This window comes from Protomyctophum parallelum (assembly GCF_964188405.1).
Source record: "Protomyctophum parallelum genome assembly, chromosome: 1".
NCBI lineage: Eukaryota > Metazoa > Chordata > Actinopteri > Myctophiformes > Myctophidae > Protomyctophum > Protomyctophum parallelum.
In genome coordinates, this window is record NC_139697.1 from 95921793 (window position 1) to 95938592 (window position 16800).

General features: G+C 43.2%; 2 protein-coding genes across 6 annotated transcripts in view; both read left to right on the forward strand.

Moving 5' to 3' along the window:
* Positions 1-6239, forward strand: LOC310859886 (uncharacterized protein). Of its 2 annotated transcripts, none has more exons than XM_083766652.1 (4): positions 1-144; positions 3768-3873; positions 4030-4311; positions 5250-6239. In XM_083766652.1, exons 2-4 carry the CDS (start codon positions 3804-3806, stop codon positions 6077-6079), a joined length of 1182 nt encoding a protein of 393 aa, XP_083622778.1. In that variant the 5' UTR covers positions 1-144; positions 3768-3803; the 3' UTR covers positions 6080-6239. The 2 variants fall into 2 exon arrangements, with proteins under 2 accessions (XP_083622778.1, XP_083622779.1); XM_083766653.1 differs by having other exon boundaries at positions 5253-6239.
* Positions 6240-10278: 4039 nt separating this feature from the next.
* The window catches only part of LOC310865942 (uncharacterized protein), an 84067-nt gene continuing 77545 nt past the window's right edge, over positions 10279-16800 (forward strand). The window contains exons 1-3 of one of the 4 annotated variants that reach the window (XM_083775149.1): positions 10287-10504; positions 10919-11019; positions 12495-12719. In XM_083775149.1, coding sequence (XP_083631275.1) covers positions 12527-12719 — 193 coding nt within the window. In that variant the 5' untranslated portion in view covers positions 10287-10504; positions 10919-11019; positions 12495-12526. Of the gene's footprint in view, positions 10505-10918; positions 11020-12494; positions 12720-16800 lie in introns of all 4 variants that reach the window. The other 3 variants (XM_083775150.1, XM_083775151.1, XM_083775148.1) reach the window with 3 other exon arrangements.

A 16800-nucleotide genomic window follows, 5' to 3' on the forward strand; every position in this document is an offset into this window, starting at 1 on the left:
CACTGCTGTGCTGTGTAATACACAGACATAGTATTTTACTGTGTTTTTGACTGACTGCTGCACGTAAAACAAACGTGTTGTCATCAAGCAGCAGGAGGACGTTTGATAGAATTAGCAAGCAGCTCAACCACAGAAACACAGCAGGTAAGATGAGATGAACAAATAAATGTTCCATTTGTCTTTGTTGACTCATATTTTAAAATGCAAACACAAATTGCAACAGTAGGACCACACTAGTGGATATTATTAAGTCAAGAACAATTACCTTGCTGCTGTCACGTTTATTTAATTGATTGGTGCTTTGTTTTCAGTATAATAGTTGTATTAGTGTAAGCTTCGGCTTTGGCAATGTAAACGTATGTTTTCTAATGTCAATAAAGCCCTTTGACTTGAAATTGAATTGAATCGAATTGAATTGTAAGCGTTGGTGGTATAGTGGTGAGCATAGCTGCCTTCCAAGCAGTTGACCCGGTGTTACAGTTTGACTAGTTCCTGGTTCGTCTGGTGCCCTGGGCTGGATTTGCGCGTGCATGAGCCGTCTTTCACAGCTGTCTCATGAAGGGGGCGGAGCTATCTTCTATCTTCTCGGAGCGGAGCTATCTTCTATCTTCTCATTAAATATCCATCCGATTGTTTGTGGAATCTCACTTGTATGAAACAGTGACAACATGCACTTATAAAACACAGTTAGAATGATGAAAATAAAAAATAAATGAAAATATCTGTGGGAAGTGGGATTCGAACAGTCTGAGTCTGAGTGAACCAAAATAACCTTGGAAGCTGTGCGCAAGCCACTACACTATGATGCGCTGACAACTGTTGTAGGAAACGATCTATTTGATCCTATGTGTGTCTGTCCAGGCTGAACTTGGTAACAGTATAGTCACAGCATGTCATTTCATCTTGTGACTCTGGTTTTTTAACAAATATAAGCACTCCGTTGAACTGATCAATGAATAGCTGTAGAAACAAGTCAATGATGTTGCTATAGTCACATCATGAAACACAAAGGGCCGATTCATACTCCTATTTTTGAGCCGAATAAAAGTCTGTTTAATAGGCTCTGTTAAGCCTACACTGTGACGTCATTTGAGGTTCGGGGGGCGGGCCCCGTCCTAAAGTCGGCTCCTCGGTGCTACTGACAATTTCTGACGAGGCGAAATCATTTTCGGCAATACAGCGCTGAAACAGCGGTAAAATAGGAGTATGAATCGGCCCTTTGTGTTTCATGATGTGACTATAGCAACATCATTGACTTGTTTCTACAGCTATTCATTGATCAGTTCAACGGAGTGCTTATATTTGTTAAAAAACCAGAGTCACAAGATGAAATGACATGCTGTGACTATACTGTTACCAAGTTCAGCCTGGACAGACACACATAGGATCAAATAGATCGTTTCCTACAACAGTTGTCAGCGCATCATAGTGTAGTGGCTTGCGCACAGCTTCCAAGGTTATTTTGGTTCACTCAGACTCAGACTGTTCGAATCCCACTTCCCACAGATATTTTCATTTATTTTTTATTTTCATCATTCTAACTGTGTTTTATAAGTGCATGTTGTCACTGTTTCATACAAGTGAGATTCCACAAACAATCGGATGGATATTTAATGAGAAGATAGAAGATAGCTCCGCTCCGAGAAGATAGAAGATAGCTCCGCCCCCTTCATGAGACAGCTGTGAAAGACGGCTCATGCACGCGCAAATCCAGCCCAGGGCACCAGATGAACCAGGAACTAGTCAAACTGTAACACCGGGTTCGATTCCCGGCCAACGCATTGACTTATTATGTGGACTCTTAAAGGTAAACATTCAGGTTAAACCCTACTCTTCAATGATATGTAGTAAACATAGTTGGTATTTCATTTCAACGTTTGTTTTTTTCAAGTGACGCCGGAAATTCCGCTCAGAAAGGTAAACAAATGTCCACGCAATTACCTTGCTGCTGTCACGTTTATTTAATTGATTGTTGCTTTGTTTTCAGTATAATAGTTGTATTAGTGTAAGCTTCTGCTTTGGCAATGTAAACGTATGTTCTCTAATGCCAATAAAGCCCTTTGACTTGAAATTGAATTGAATTGAATTGTAAGCGTTGGTGGTATAGTGGTGAGCATAGCTGCCTTCCAAGCAGTTGACCCGGGTTCGATTCCCGGCCAACGCATTGACTTTATGTGGACTCTTAAATAGTGTCCTTACTTTCCTACTCCTCCCAACAGATAGTGATGGTCGAAACAAATGTTTTATATTGCAGCTGCACATTATTGGCATGAGTAAATTGTTAAAAAATAGAGCAAAATCAAATGTATGTATCGATAATGTGTTTTATGTTCCAATTAGTCATAATTTAAACATAAATCATGCGCCCAACGTGGGGCTCGAACCCACGACCCTGAGATTAAGAGTCTCATGCTCTACCGACTGAGCTAGCCGGGCCTGTTAAGTCATGGTAAACAGCCCCCTCTAGTGGGCTTCCACCTACTCTGCTCTACCACTAAATCCTACCACTGTAGCCTAACTATTGTCTGGTGTTCTGTAGCTACAACCGCTGCGGCTGCAGTAAACTCAAACCAGCTCTTCTTAGCAGTACTGCAGCACCATGCATTTATATACAATGTCTTGGCACTTATTGTCAGTGAGTGTGACTAGTTACATCGGTTTTATAACAGTGGCTAAATCCACCATAAGCGAAGGAAATCTTACATGAGCAGGGTTTGTACTCTGATCACACACTCCACAGTATGTTAATTACTTGTTAATAAACTGTTAATTAGAGAAAGAGAGAGAGAGTTTATTTATTTTGGTCTTTTTTTTTTTGCAAAAGAAACAGACCAAAAAGGTGTAGGCTGAAGCCTAAGCTTATAGTGCCTACCCTTCTAACATATAAATGGCTTTCATAGGTAAAATAATACAACAAAGCAAACAGAAGGGGGAAAAAAACAAGAAAACAAAACAAAAACAAACAAACGTAACATAAAACAAAAACAAAGACAGACAGGACAATACAGTTAACAGGAACAAGACAAAAAAGAACAAACAACAAAACAAAACACAAAACGAGAAAACAAAACATCATATAAAAATAAAAAAATCATTTCATTGTCAAGTGAAGTTGGAGCTACATGTCGTTTCACCACATCGAATCCTTATTTATTTACCAACTAAACATTTGTCATGCTGTAATTGTATAAGTATTGTGTCAGACCTAGAATGACCATCCACATAATATATAATGTAAGCCTTGTAAGGCATGCTCACACAACAGCAGCTTCAAATGGCAGGGGAGAGAGCAGCTGCCACACACAGATGCATAACTGCAAAAAAAATCTTTCTTTCTTTCTTTCTTTCTTATGAAAACAACCTACAAATGGACGGATGTCTGTTTATACACTCAAAAAGGGTCCCAAGTTGGGATGTTAATATTGAATTGATTAATCGCGGTTAAGAAAATAATTAATTAAACTTTTCTGTAAATGTAATGCTGTATGCGCGTTCGCGTGGCCGAGAAACACACAAGTGGGTCAGTTTAGAAAAGTCCCCCCCACCTTGGTAGTCACAGAAACATCTCTACTTTTGCATGTGATGTGACAGACAAGACAGTGCACTTTCCATGTTATGCCTGGCTCTGTATCGTAAATGGTCAAATACATATTTGGTTAAGGAATATAATATATTGCATTGGACTGCATTTGTGGTTTGATGGACCAAATAGGTTGTCGTCTTAATTAATCCTAAACACCTCTGGGATTTTAATTGTATCATTCCAGACTCTGTGGAGTCCAGACTCCAGACAGCAGGTGCAGATGAACTCTCCAAACCCAGCCAGACCCGTTTCAGTGAAACAGGAGGAACCTGAAGATCAGCCAGACCTCAGTAAGTTTCACTGTTCACTTTCTTCCATTTTGGTAGCTTCTTATCACATACAATACATTTACTAGCTGCGCTATGAATGTGCTTCAACAACTAATACAAATTATTATTAAACATTGTAACGCCTTGTGGTCTATAATGTCATTTGTCTGCTCCTAGACATCCTGCACATGGTTGTGTGTAAAGAGGAGGATTCTCCAGAACAGGAGCAGAGCCCCAGTCTGCTCCAGGAGGAACCAGAGTCTCTACACATTAAAGAGGAACATGAGGAGGAACTTCTAAGACCAGGGGAGTCTGATGGGTCAGCGTTGACATTACTAGCAACAAAAGAAGAGGATGATGATGAAGACACCCTGTCATACTGTTCTGGAATTGAAGTTGAACTTGAATCAGACTCTGAAGTCACTGAGGACAGTGATGAGTGGGAGGAGACCAGTGGAGGTCAGTCAGCTTTAAATACACTGAAATCAAACAAGACAGTAAATGTGGGAGGACAAAGATTAAAAAACAAGCTGATCAATCTCCGATCGCATGCATAACTTTGCATGCCTTCTGTAACAAAATGACAGACTATTTGAAATGAAATAGTTCTTATATTCTTTCTTTCTGGTGCTGGAGGTACTTACTTACCCTCCTGTGGTCTGAGGTGGTTGGCAGGTATGCTGTTAACCACTTAAACCCTACGTACATAGTGTACCCGAATCCCCCAGGGTTCTACAGTATACTAGGACACCTCCTGTTTTTGCTCTACACTAAACATCTTTGCCATAAATAGCAGATAAACAAGCTCTAAAGTGAGTCAAATTGCCACATGTTGGGAGCTTGCTAGCCTGGCCCAGCCTCCCAGCCTGTGTGGTTTCTGGTCTAGAGAGGCGGGTACAAGCGCTGGATCCTATTGGATCACCAAATATTTAATAATTATATACTACAAAGTTAAAATGGCTTATCTACAATCTTACGACACGTCACAAAGTTGAAAATGTATTTTTCATCATGGAATCGTTATGCAAGAATAACTGCTATTATCTCAAATAATTGCGATTAGACGATTATGTAATAATTGTGACAGGCCTGTCAATAGCAAATAAAAAGTTCGGGTCCGCCCCAAAGTTATTAGCCCGGCAACCGGAGTTCTCAACAGGCCAGAAAATGAAGGCCCGGCCCTACCTGGGCCCTAACTGGGTTGGCCTGAGGCACCACCTGGCCTTACTAATTAACACACATTGTTTGCCCTACCCGCCCCGAAAACATGGAAAAGAAGGGTCCATTATGGGCATTCCCAGACCTGTAGTTTCAGCGCGACCTCGCCCTCAGCACCGTCTTACTGGTATTATTATTATTATGAATTAATTATTAAGTAACTTCTCTCTTACTCTCAGGAGAGATGTCCCAGTCTTCCCAGACTTCTTCCAAGACTCAGAACATTGCTTGTTCTGCATGTTCATTGGCCTTCACTTCTCAAGTCTTCTACCTGAATCACACCAAGAAGAGCCACAACGACCTCTACTGCCAAATGCTGAGGAATGAACTGATCCCCTCGGCAGCCAGTCAGCGAATCACTAACCCTGTAACCACCCAGAAACAAGGAGACACTGACCAACCAACATCTTCCAGTCATCATCGCTGTAAGACAATAACTCAACCAGGAGTAGTTAAGACACGGCAGCTGATTTTCACAGAAAAGAAAGCCCACATCTGTAAACACTGTGACAAGAGTTTCATTAGGTCAGCTGACCTGAACAGACACCAGAGTGTCCACACTGGAGAAAAACCTTTTCACTGTAAATACTGTGACAAAAGTTTCAGTGTGTCTAGTCACCTGAACACACACCAGCGTGTCCACACGGGAGAAAAACCTTTTCTCTGTAAATACTGTGACAAATGTTTCAATGAGTCGGGTTCCCTGAAGACACACCTGCATGTCCACACTGGAGAAAAACCTTTCCACTGTAAACATTGTGTAAAAGGTTTCTCTCAGTTATGTAACCTAAAGAAACACGAGCGTCGTATCCACACTGGAGAAAAACCTTTCCAGTGTGAACTTTGTAACAAGAGTTTCAGTGAGTCAGGTTCCCTGAAGACACACCAGCGTGTCCACACTGGAGAAAAACCTTTTCTCTGTAAATATTGTGACAAACGTTTCAGTGAGTCAGGTACCCTTAAGAAACACCAGCGTCGTATCCACACTGAAGTAAAACATTTATCCTGAAACAGTATGACAAGAGTTAGTATAGTATAGTATAGTATAGTATCACTATATTGTTTTTTTGGCTATTGATAAACACTGTTTACTGGCTGTTCATAAACACATAATATTATGTTACTCTACGCAAAATGTCTTAACATGATGCAATGTCATGCCGTGGGGCAATGGCGTATGCAGGAATTACAAGTCAGGACGTGGACGCGCTCCAAAGACTGGGGGATTGTAGCACCCAGCCAAGACCCTGGCCACAACAGCCCTGCCAATCGGGCTCAGCCCTATTGGCACAACAGGTTGTGTGTCGGTCTGGCAAGTGGGTTAAAATCCTGTTCCTGCGCATCATTACACAAGTAGGCCTGTAAAGTTGCCCGAACGGCCAAGGTGCAAAGAACAGTCAGAAATGCAGTTAAGGGTCTTTATTTCCCCCAAAAACTCGTCCACCAAACTCCTCCAAAAAAAAACAGGAAAATAGCAATAATACTGAAAAATGACATAAACACTTGAGCAAACACTATTGAACAAAACCCAACTGGATAAGAGCTCTCTTCAGGCTGTACCTTGATCACACAAGGCCCTGTAGCTCTCCCTCAAGGATGTTACCTGTTGACTCATTGCCCACTTAACTAAATGACTCATCTGTCCCTGCAGCCTCCCTTAAAGGACAACTTTAGTTTTTCTCAACCAAGGCTCATGTTTTAGGTTGTTATTAGAGAAAGTAAAAGATAAGTGTTAATTTCTTTTCATTTGCTGCTTTCTTTCGTTTTAGGGATTTTAGCTGTTTTTGACAGGGGCATTCGAGCATGGGGCTAAATACGTATTATTTTACTAAATATTATGGCGATTTATTATTTTATTATTTACTATAGTCCTAACAGACCCCAGGAATGTTGAATGTGAAGGAGGCCTACTGGGGGGAAGCCACACTGTGTGTCATAAGCTCAATATGTCAGTTTGACACATTCAGTACATCTCGTGATCTTTTGTGGCCAGATGTAATTGTTTTGGCTGTCTGCTGCACGTTAAACAAACGTGTCGTTAAGCAACAGGACGTTTAGCATTAATTGATTGTTGCTTTGTTTTCAGTATAAAAGTTGAATTAGTGTAAGCGTTGGTGGTATAGTGGTGAGCATAGCTGCCTTCCAAGCAGTTGACTGGGGTTCGATTCCCGGCCAACGCAGTGACTTTATGTGAACTCTTCAATACTTTCCTACTCCTCCCAACAGATAGTAATGGTCGATACTGAGGAACAGGTGTCTTATATTGAAGATGCACATTATTGGCACGAGAAAACTGAAAGTGTAACAAAAAAGATTAAGAAATGTATGTATGTATGTATGTGACCGTATGTATGAAGGGAATACAGTAATGTACAGTAATGTAAATGGAGCTGTCACGTTTGCTAATTAGAAAAAAACTGACCACAAACATTATACCCAGTAAGCTAACAATTCTGTTCTAATTCGAGTAGTCATATGACAGTGATTTTGAAATATACACAGTACACACAACATAATCGTCTTTTGCTTTATTTAGTACCAGTGTTGGGCAAGTTACTTTGAAAGCGTAGCTTGTAAAGCTACAAGTAGCTCACCATGGCAGTAGCTTGATCAAGCTACATAGCTACCCCTGGAGAGATGTAGCTTGTAAAGCTACAGCTACATGGAAAAAGTAGCTCAAAGTAGCTCAGCTACTTTTTATTTTTCAGCGTTAAATTGAGAACATGCGGGAGACCCCTCCTCCCCTCTGGGAGACCCCCCCACCCTGCTCCCCTCTGGGAGACCCCTCCTCACCCTGCTCCCCTCTGGGAGACCCCCCCACCCTGCTCCCCTCTGGGAGACCCCCCCACCCTGCTCCCCTCTGGGAGAGACCTCCTCACCCTGCTCCCCTCTGGGAGACCCCCCCACCCTGCTCCCCTCTGGGAGATCCCCCCACCCTGCTCCCCTCTGGGAGACCCCTCCTCACCCTGCTCCCCTCTGGGAGACCCACCCACCCTGCTCCCCTCTGGGAGACCCCTCCTCACCCTGCTCCCCTCTGGGAGACCCCCCCACCCTGCTCCCCTCTGGGAGACCCCTCCTCACCCTGCTCCCCTCTGGGAGACCCCTCCTCCCCCTGCTCCCCTCTGGGAGACCCCTCCTCCCCCTGCTCCCCTCTGGGAGACCCCTCCTCACCCTGCTCCCCTCTGGGAGACCCCTCCTCCCCCTGCTCCCCTCTGGGAGACCCCTCATCCCCTCTAGAAGACCCCTGCTCCCCCCTGGGAGACCCCTCCTCACCCTGCTCCCCTCTGGGAGACCCCTCCTCCCCCTGCTCCCCTCTGGGAGACCCCCCCACCCTGCTCCCCTCTGGGAGACCCCTCCTCCCCCTGCTCCCCTCTGGGAGACCCCTCATCCCCTCTAGGAGACCCCTGCTCCCCTCTGGGAGACCCCTCCTCCCCCTGCTCCCCTCTGGGAGACCCCTCATCCCCTCTAGGAGACCCCTGCTCCCCCCTGGGAGACCCCTCCTCACCCTGCTCCCCTCTGGGAGACCCCTCCTCCCCCTGCTCCCCTCTGGGAGACCCCTCATCCCCTCTAGGAGACCCCTGCTCCCCCCTGGGAGACCCCTCCCACCCTGTGATACCAGGGCCAATCAGAGGCCAATTAGAGGCAGCTGTCAAGTGCTGATATGCCCTCAAAGCAATCAGAAAAAGGAACAGTCCTTGATTTTTCAAAGGGGGTTCTAGTACAAGAATTAACACAGCAACTAATGGTCAAAATTAATATATTTCTTTCATGTTATTGCCCAAAATTGTAGCTTGTAACTTGAGTAGCTAAGCTACAAAAAATGACCCAAAAGGTAGCTGAGCTACTTGACGAGGTACACAAATATGAATGTAGCTAAAATACCACAAGCTACAGCAAAATGTAGCTCAGCTACGTAGCTCAGCTACATGTAGCTTAATACTCCCCAACACTGTTTAGTACATCCAGGGCATTTTTGTAAACATAAATCATGCGCCCAACGTGGGGCTCGAACCCACGACCCTGAGATTAAGAGTCTCATGCTCTACCGACTGAGCTAGCCGGGCCTGTCATGTTTTGGCAAACAGCCCCCTCTAGTGGGCTCCTTCTACTCGGCCCTACCACAATAGGGATTAGGGGTATATTGAGCTATAAATGCAACCACTGTAAACAACTATTTTCCCGAACAAATGGAGGCGTCTGGTGTTCACTTTATGGCCCTATGCTATATATATACAACTGGAGAAAGACCCAGGGCCGGATTGGAAAACCAAATCAGGCCGACACCAGCAGCCTGGCCACCCCGCGCACGCTATATATGCACACATCTTGAATTAATTAAATAATTATCCCCCTCCTGTGGATGTAATGTTGGCTAATTTCTCTATGAATGATTATTGGTCAGTGGTAACTGGTAAATAGCATTCTCTTTTTCTTGAATAACCCTACATGAAAATTATAAATAATACAAAATAAAGTATGTATTATTGCACCTGGCCCCTGCCCTGCTGTTATCCAAATATGGGACCTACAATTTGAATATGGGCAATTGTATACAGTAGCAGCAAAAGCAGCACATAACTAATATATTTTATTTAGACATCTCTAGGCCTCTGATGGTCATACTCATACCATGGGATCCCTATAATCCAAGTTTGGAGCTTTTTATGTTGACTAGTGGGAGACTACACAGTACTATTGTACCACTGCTATAGCACTGCAGCAGACGGCAAAATAAATCCACAATTTGTGAATAAAGCTTTTTTTTTTAAATACATTTTCGGGTACTGCTTCGTCTATTTCTCGCTTAAATGTCTTCAAAAACATTTTTGAGAGCAATGTTTAGCTGTAAATGAGTGTGTGTGTGTGTGTGTGTGTGTGTGTGTGTGTGTGTGTGTGTGTGTGTGTGTGTGTGTGTATTTACCAGTCTATGGTATTTACATGGCTGTCATGTTGGAAACAGCAGTAAATCAGTTACCAATCGTCCCAGAAAAACAAAACATAAAAACACCCCAGGTGCCAGTCTTCACAATGAATGAATGAATGAATGTTGAAAATGTTCCACTCTTCTGGTTATCTTGTAGTCGTGTGTATCAACAGTGGGGGCAGCAAACCTGACGTATAGTGACTGCCAGAAACTCAGAAGAAGAGGAACATACCCACAATGCAGTGTTGTGTTTTTGTTCTAAAACAAAGATGGCGGATCTTTAGTCAACTTCTGTACGAAAGAAACAGGCAGCGTCATTTATTATCCTACCTATACCACTTCAGCCGCTCAAAACGTCTCCTGGACGCGTTGCTTTATCAGAGGTGATAATATATTTGTGAAAACATGTTATTTACTGACTGTTGACAAACAAAAACGTATAGTCTCAAAACATCGCTTATCATCAAGACTCGGACGTTTGTTAGCAGCTCCACCACTGAAACACAGCAGGTACAGATTAACTAATTCATGTTAGAAGTTACGACTCATCATTTAAGGTGGAACTGTTACATAGTCATACATCTAATTTGATGCAATTATAATTTGTACTAGAGTAAAAACGAACTAGTCTTAGAATCTTGTAGGCCTACTGTTAATTTGTATCTTTACTCGCTAGATTATAAGGGAAGGATCAATTTATGGAATAGAACAGGTCAGCTCCTAGCCGCAATTTGCAACTCTTGATTTTTTTTAACAACTTTCACGAGGCGTGAGGGGCTGATACAGCCATAATGGTCGTGTGACCATTGGTCACAATTACAGTGGTCAATCTCCATACATCACTGAGGTGCAAACGTAGCTTGTAAATGAGCAGGATTATTTGTACTCTCCAGACAGTAGGTCTATGATAATGTGTTTGTCCAGTGAAGTTAGAGCTCCATGTCATCATGCACCAGGTCGATTTCGTCTAGTCCAAGTCCCCTTCCCACTGCAGACACCAGCTGAGCCACTAAAACTCCAAACATGTACCGTAAATTCCGGATTATAAGCCGCGACTTTTTACCCATGATTTGAACCCTGCGGCTGCCAATCTATGGATTTTTACAGCTAACGCAGAGCCATCTAAGTCTCTGAGCTAACGTAACGGCCACTAGGGGGGTCTTCTAAATCTATCTATGGCCGGTCCATGTCCATCACCTTTAAGCTGTGGGCTCCAGCAGGAAAGGTCCGAGGGCGGAAAAGAGTGAGACAGGCAGATCACGCGAACAACAAAAGCAAACGTGAAATCAAATGCAGTACGAGAGAGAGACAGAACGAGAGCAAGATAGACATTACAAGAGTGAGGCAGTTTGTGCAAAATAAGTTTCCATGCACAAACCCTCATAATGGAAAACAAACTAAGAAATCCATATGATGCAGCTTTTAAATTAAAGGCAGTCGATCTGGCTGTTAAAGAAGGAAATAGAGCTGCTGCACGTACCCTTAGCATAAATGAATCAATGGTGAGACGTTGGCGAGGCCAGCGTGAAGAACTGGCTCAATGCAAAAAGGCGAAAAAAGCTTTCAGAGGTAATAAAAGCAGATGGCCCGAACTTGAAGACTTTCTTGAAGATTGGCTGAACACACAGAGAGCGGACGGCCGAGGTGTTTCCACCGTGCAGATCCGACTGAAAGCCAAAACAGTCGCCACCGAAATGAACATCGAAGATTTTAGAGGTGGACCATCCTGGTGTCTCAGATTTATGAAACGAAAAGGACTGTCCATCAGTACATATGGTAATTAAACATTAAAACACCTGTGGCTTATAGTCCGGTGCGGCTTGTATACGTACATATTTGGGATTTTCCCTAACGGCCAAGCTACACCAGGCAATTTTGCGCACGTGCGTATGCGTTTACTGCGCTCGTACAGTGCGTTTGGATAGGACCAATATATGTCAATGATACCAGCTACACCAGGCTTTTGGCCGTAAATTTGGCTGGTGCAGCTTATATTCAGGTGCGCCTTATAGTCCGGAAATTACGGGTATACAGAATCCAAAGTGCTTAGCCTACCTGATGCACCCAAATGCCCCAAAAAGGAGGAGCTGAAATCCTGAGCACATTTACTTTAAACTGTGTCCAGTTCATCCATTTTCCACTTTCTCTCACATACACCCTGTAGTACCTCTGCATACTGCTAAGGGTATACGTACCCCCGGGCCCCGACACACGTTTCCTTGTGTAATCTTAGGGCCGATTCATACTCCTATTTTAGAGCCGAATAAAAGTAATTTGAGGTTCGGGGGGGGGGGGGCGGGTACCCTCCTAAAGTCGGCTCTTCGGTGCTACTGAAAATTTCTGACAAGCCAAAATCATTTCGGCACTACAGCGCAGAAAAGAAATGTTGGAGAATTGGGCTAAAAGCAAAATTGCCTTTACCTTCTGCAAATATAATTGTTATTCTTGACACCACTGGGTCTCCAGTCATTAAAGTCCTTATGCAATTGCTTTATTTCAGACCAGTGTGTGGATTCCAGACTGCAGGTGAAGATGAACTCTCCAGACTCAGCCAGGGACGTATCTATTAAACAGGAACCTGAAGACATTTCTATTAAACAGGAGGAACCTGAAGACATTTCTATTAAACAGGAGGAACCTGAAGAAGACATTTCTATTAAACAGGAGCAACCTGAAGAAGACATTTCTATTAAACAGGAGGAACCTGAAGACCACCCACACCTCAGTAGGTTTCATGTTCTTTTCCTTCCTTTCTTTAGTATTGTCTGTTCTGTAGAGCTGTCACAATATCAATTCACACCATACATACAAACACGATGGCAAACAAAATACTAGCAAACTACAAGAAATGTGGTCCTCTGGGCACCATGCCAGGTAGGTTAAATATGTAATTAGATCATGGTCATAATTGATCTGGCATTCTATTGTGTTTATAGTTTCAATGTACGGATATTCTACTGTTTACTTATGTCTACTTATAATCCTAGAATAGATGATTATTTCTATGCATTTGATGTATTACTGTACCTTGTGTTGTTCTTGCTTATTGTAAGTCGCTCTTGATTAAGACACATTTTTGTAAATTGATATGGTGGGCAAGCGTTGTATGAATTTGTTAATATGTTAATTTTCAGGAATGTTGAAAATCTGTATACCAGTATTAGCAAAAAGTATGTTTAGTAGAAAAGGATATATGAAGGATATTGTAGTCTGGCATAGAGCCGACCGATACATTGGTCTAACTGATGTGTCAGTTGTGGGCCTGATGTACTGATTTGTGTGAAATGTTGACATTAATAGCAGCGAAACATGAAGAAGATGATAATGAAGACCTCTCTTCACACGGCTCTGAAGTTGAAGTTGAACTTGAATCTGACACTGAAGTCACTGAAGACAGTGACCGGGAGGAGACCAGTGGAGGTCAGTCAACTTTAACCCATTGAGAGTCGAGACCTAACAACATATTCTACAAATTGTCTTCTAAATCATGACAGTTTTCTGAAAAACCTGTTTCTCTGTCAGTGGTAATCAAAACTATTTCATGTCAAGGATCCCCAGAAGGAAATATGTTGTTTCTGAGACCCCCCAGAAGCAAATCTTTGAGTTAGAATGTTCACTGAGAAAGAATACATAGCCTATTCAATAAAATAAAAACTGAACACGTGTTAACAAGGAAGTCGTCATACTACCAAAAATGGAATTGACCCCCCCCCCCTCTCTCTCTCTCTCTCTCTCTCTCTCTCTCTCAGGAGTGATGTCCCAGTCTTCCCAGACTCAGGTCTTCTCTTGTACTGAGTGTCCGTATGCCGTCACATCTCAGGTATTACTCCATAAACACATCAAGAGGAGCCACAATGATCTCGTGCAACGGAAAAAACCTTTTCACTGTAAACATTGTGACAAAAGTTTTCGTAAATCAAGTAACCTGACAAGACACCAGCGTATCCACACTGGAGAAAAATCTTACCAGTGTAAATATTGTGACAAGAGTTTCAGTATGTTGAGTCACCTAAGGAAACACCAACGTGTCCACACTCGCACTGGAGACAAGCTTTTCCACTGTACACTCTGTTACAAAAGTTTCCTCAAATCTAGGCTCCTGAAGGCACACCTGCGTGTCCACACTGGAGAAATGCAGTGTAAATATTGCAACAAAAGTTTCACTCGGCCAGGTAACCTGAAGAGACACCTGTCTTGTATCCACGCTGAAGAAAAAGTTATCTGACAAGAGGATGTGGGGAAAACATCATCCTTCCATGACTGGAAAATGTTTGGAATTAATCTGATGTTTTGGAACATGGGAAGCAACACGCGTTGTGCTGGATATACTGCGAACCTGCAAGCCCCCGGCCCAGAGTCCCCGTTCCTCTGTACTATTATTATAATGTATACTATAGCCAGCACAACATAACAGCTTCTAGACCAATCACATTTCCCGGAGCGAGTCTCGTGACCTCTGGGTTCGCTGGGATCGGGACTTGATCCCGCGACACTACTGTCATGCTGGATTATCAGCCAAGGTGCCTGGACCGGACCACTAAGGCCAGTTTGATACTGTTGTAATGGTGGCTGACCAGTACAACCACAGTCTGATACTGTTGTACTGGGAGCTGACCAGTACAACCACAGTCTGATACTGTTGTACTGGGAGCTGACCAGTACAACCACAGTCTGATACTGTTGGCCACTAAGCAGCTCCCATAGTGAACTTAACTGTCGGCTCAGTGCTGATTATAGATTTGTGGATATTCTGATGATAGGTCCTTGATTTACTTATGATGCTAGATTACTATTTATATGCATTTGATGTGTTAATGTGACTCCGCAGCATTGATTGCATACAGCTGGCCTACAGGACACCTCTCTCTGGATTGTCTGTACTGGGGACTTCATCTATTGTCTTGTTGTTGTGTGCTATTATTCTCCATTAATTGAATACATAGGACCTTAATAGATACAGGCCCTGTGCTTATCTGGGTTTAATAGCCAAAGGTTTAAGCATTATTTTTCATAGGCTACATTTGTGCCAGTGTATTTTGTTTTGTTTTTGCAAACTGTTATTAAAGTGTTCACAAAATATATTTGTGTGCAATATGGTTCTTTGCTTTTTTATTATAATATATTTAATGATATGACAATAAATATTGTTGTGTGCAATGGTGCTGTGTTTTTATAGCTTGGGTTCCGTTAATAGTTTTTTCACTCCGCTACTCGGGAGAAAAGTGAAGCAGGCTGGAACCAGGGGGCAGTCAGACAGATATTTTGTGAAGCCACTAAGGAAATCAGGACTTCCTGAAAGTTTATATAATGGCCTGTTGTGGCGCTGTCATTGGGCCCAAAAAAAACCATAGCTCCATAGAGGTCCATGTATTTGGGCCCAAATTCACCTAGACTGTATTACCTTAATAAACATGGTCATGAATACTTTCTGCTTCCAGTCACTTGTTTAAAGTCTCATTTATCATGTGATAATATTCTTTTTGGAAAATTATGGTCCCATTTATTTAAAGAATGACCATAAAGTTGCGTATGTTCTGAGGGGCGTGGCTACCGTTACAGTCTATGATCGGGAGCCACCCCCGTTCGAGTCAAAATAAAAACCAACGAAGAAGAAGGGGGGACGTCCCGCCTCGTCTGGGCCAGCTGGACCCAAACGGATCTAGAAAGATGGCGATTTACAATTCAAGGACTGACTGGCTTCATCTTACGTCCATATCAGACCCGGAGAACGCTTTGTCCATATTTTATGGCTGGAACCCAGGATAGTGTTTTTATATTATTATAAATATTGTGTGCTATAAGGTTCTGTTTTTCTGTTAGAACAAACTTTGAAGATGAAGACAATTATTATTATATTTACTCAGTAGGCTTATATAGAATCACAAAAACATTTCAAAGTGACTGTGTACTAAGACGCAGAGAAGGCTCCCTTGACTCAAATACACCAGAGTAAGGCCAAGTGTGGACAAGGACGGACACGTCACATGCACACTGCAGACGAACAGTCTGGTGAGACGTAGGAGGACACTAGGCAGGAGGCAAACCATAGTCCTAGAGACCTCCCAGTGCCCCCAAGAACACACAAGGCGGAGAGAGCTTCCTACTAGTTCTGGCAGGGGAGAAAGGACAGTCGGTGGGTCCGCAGGGGTGGGTCCGCAGGAGGGTGCCCTGGGCGTGGCCGTCTGCTGAGGTGTGGTCAGCACTGGTTTGCTGCACCTGGCCGGCAGGTTTCGAACCACAGCCTGTGGGCCGGGTGTGGCTCGCCCTCCCGGTGCTGGTTGCGCCTCGGTGATGGCTGCGTGCGGGGTGCCCCTCCGTGGACTATAGCTGGAAGCCTGGAGGAGAGGAGCAGTGACATGGCCAATCACTGCTGACCCGCCAACTGGAGAGTGTAGTGGTTGAGGGTTGAAACACTAATAAGGTTGGAGACCACCTGATGACCTCTCCTCCAGGCCAAGGCATCCAGAAATGGATTATATTCGCATCTTTGATGTATTTACAAACGGACAGATGCACCAGTAGAGAATTAACAGTGCTACTAAGAGAAGGAACCAAAATAAATAAAAGACTGCTGCATATTACATACTACTAATATACTACATAATACTTTGATCATATTTGAAATATTTCATCAACATCCTTTTTCTGGTTTTATCCTTGTAGCAGTTTTTGTATTGACTTGTGTTTTCGTTTGAAATGTACCCATTCTGCATACTGTGAATTAAAAGATTCAACCCCACGCCCCCCCTTTTTCCCCCTCACTGTATATGTTTCTTTTCCATTTTTGCTTCCTTTATGATGAATTC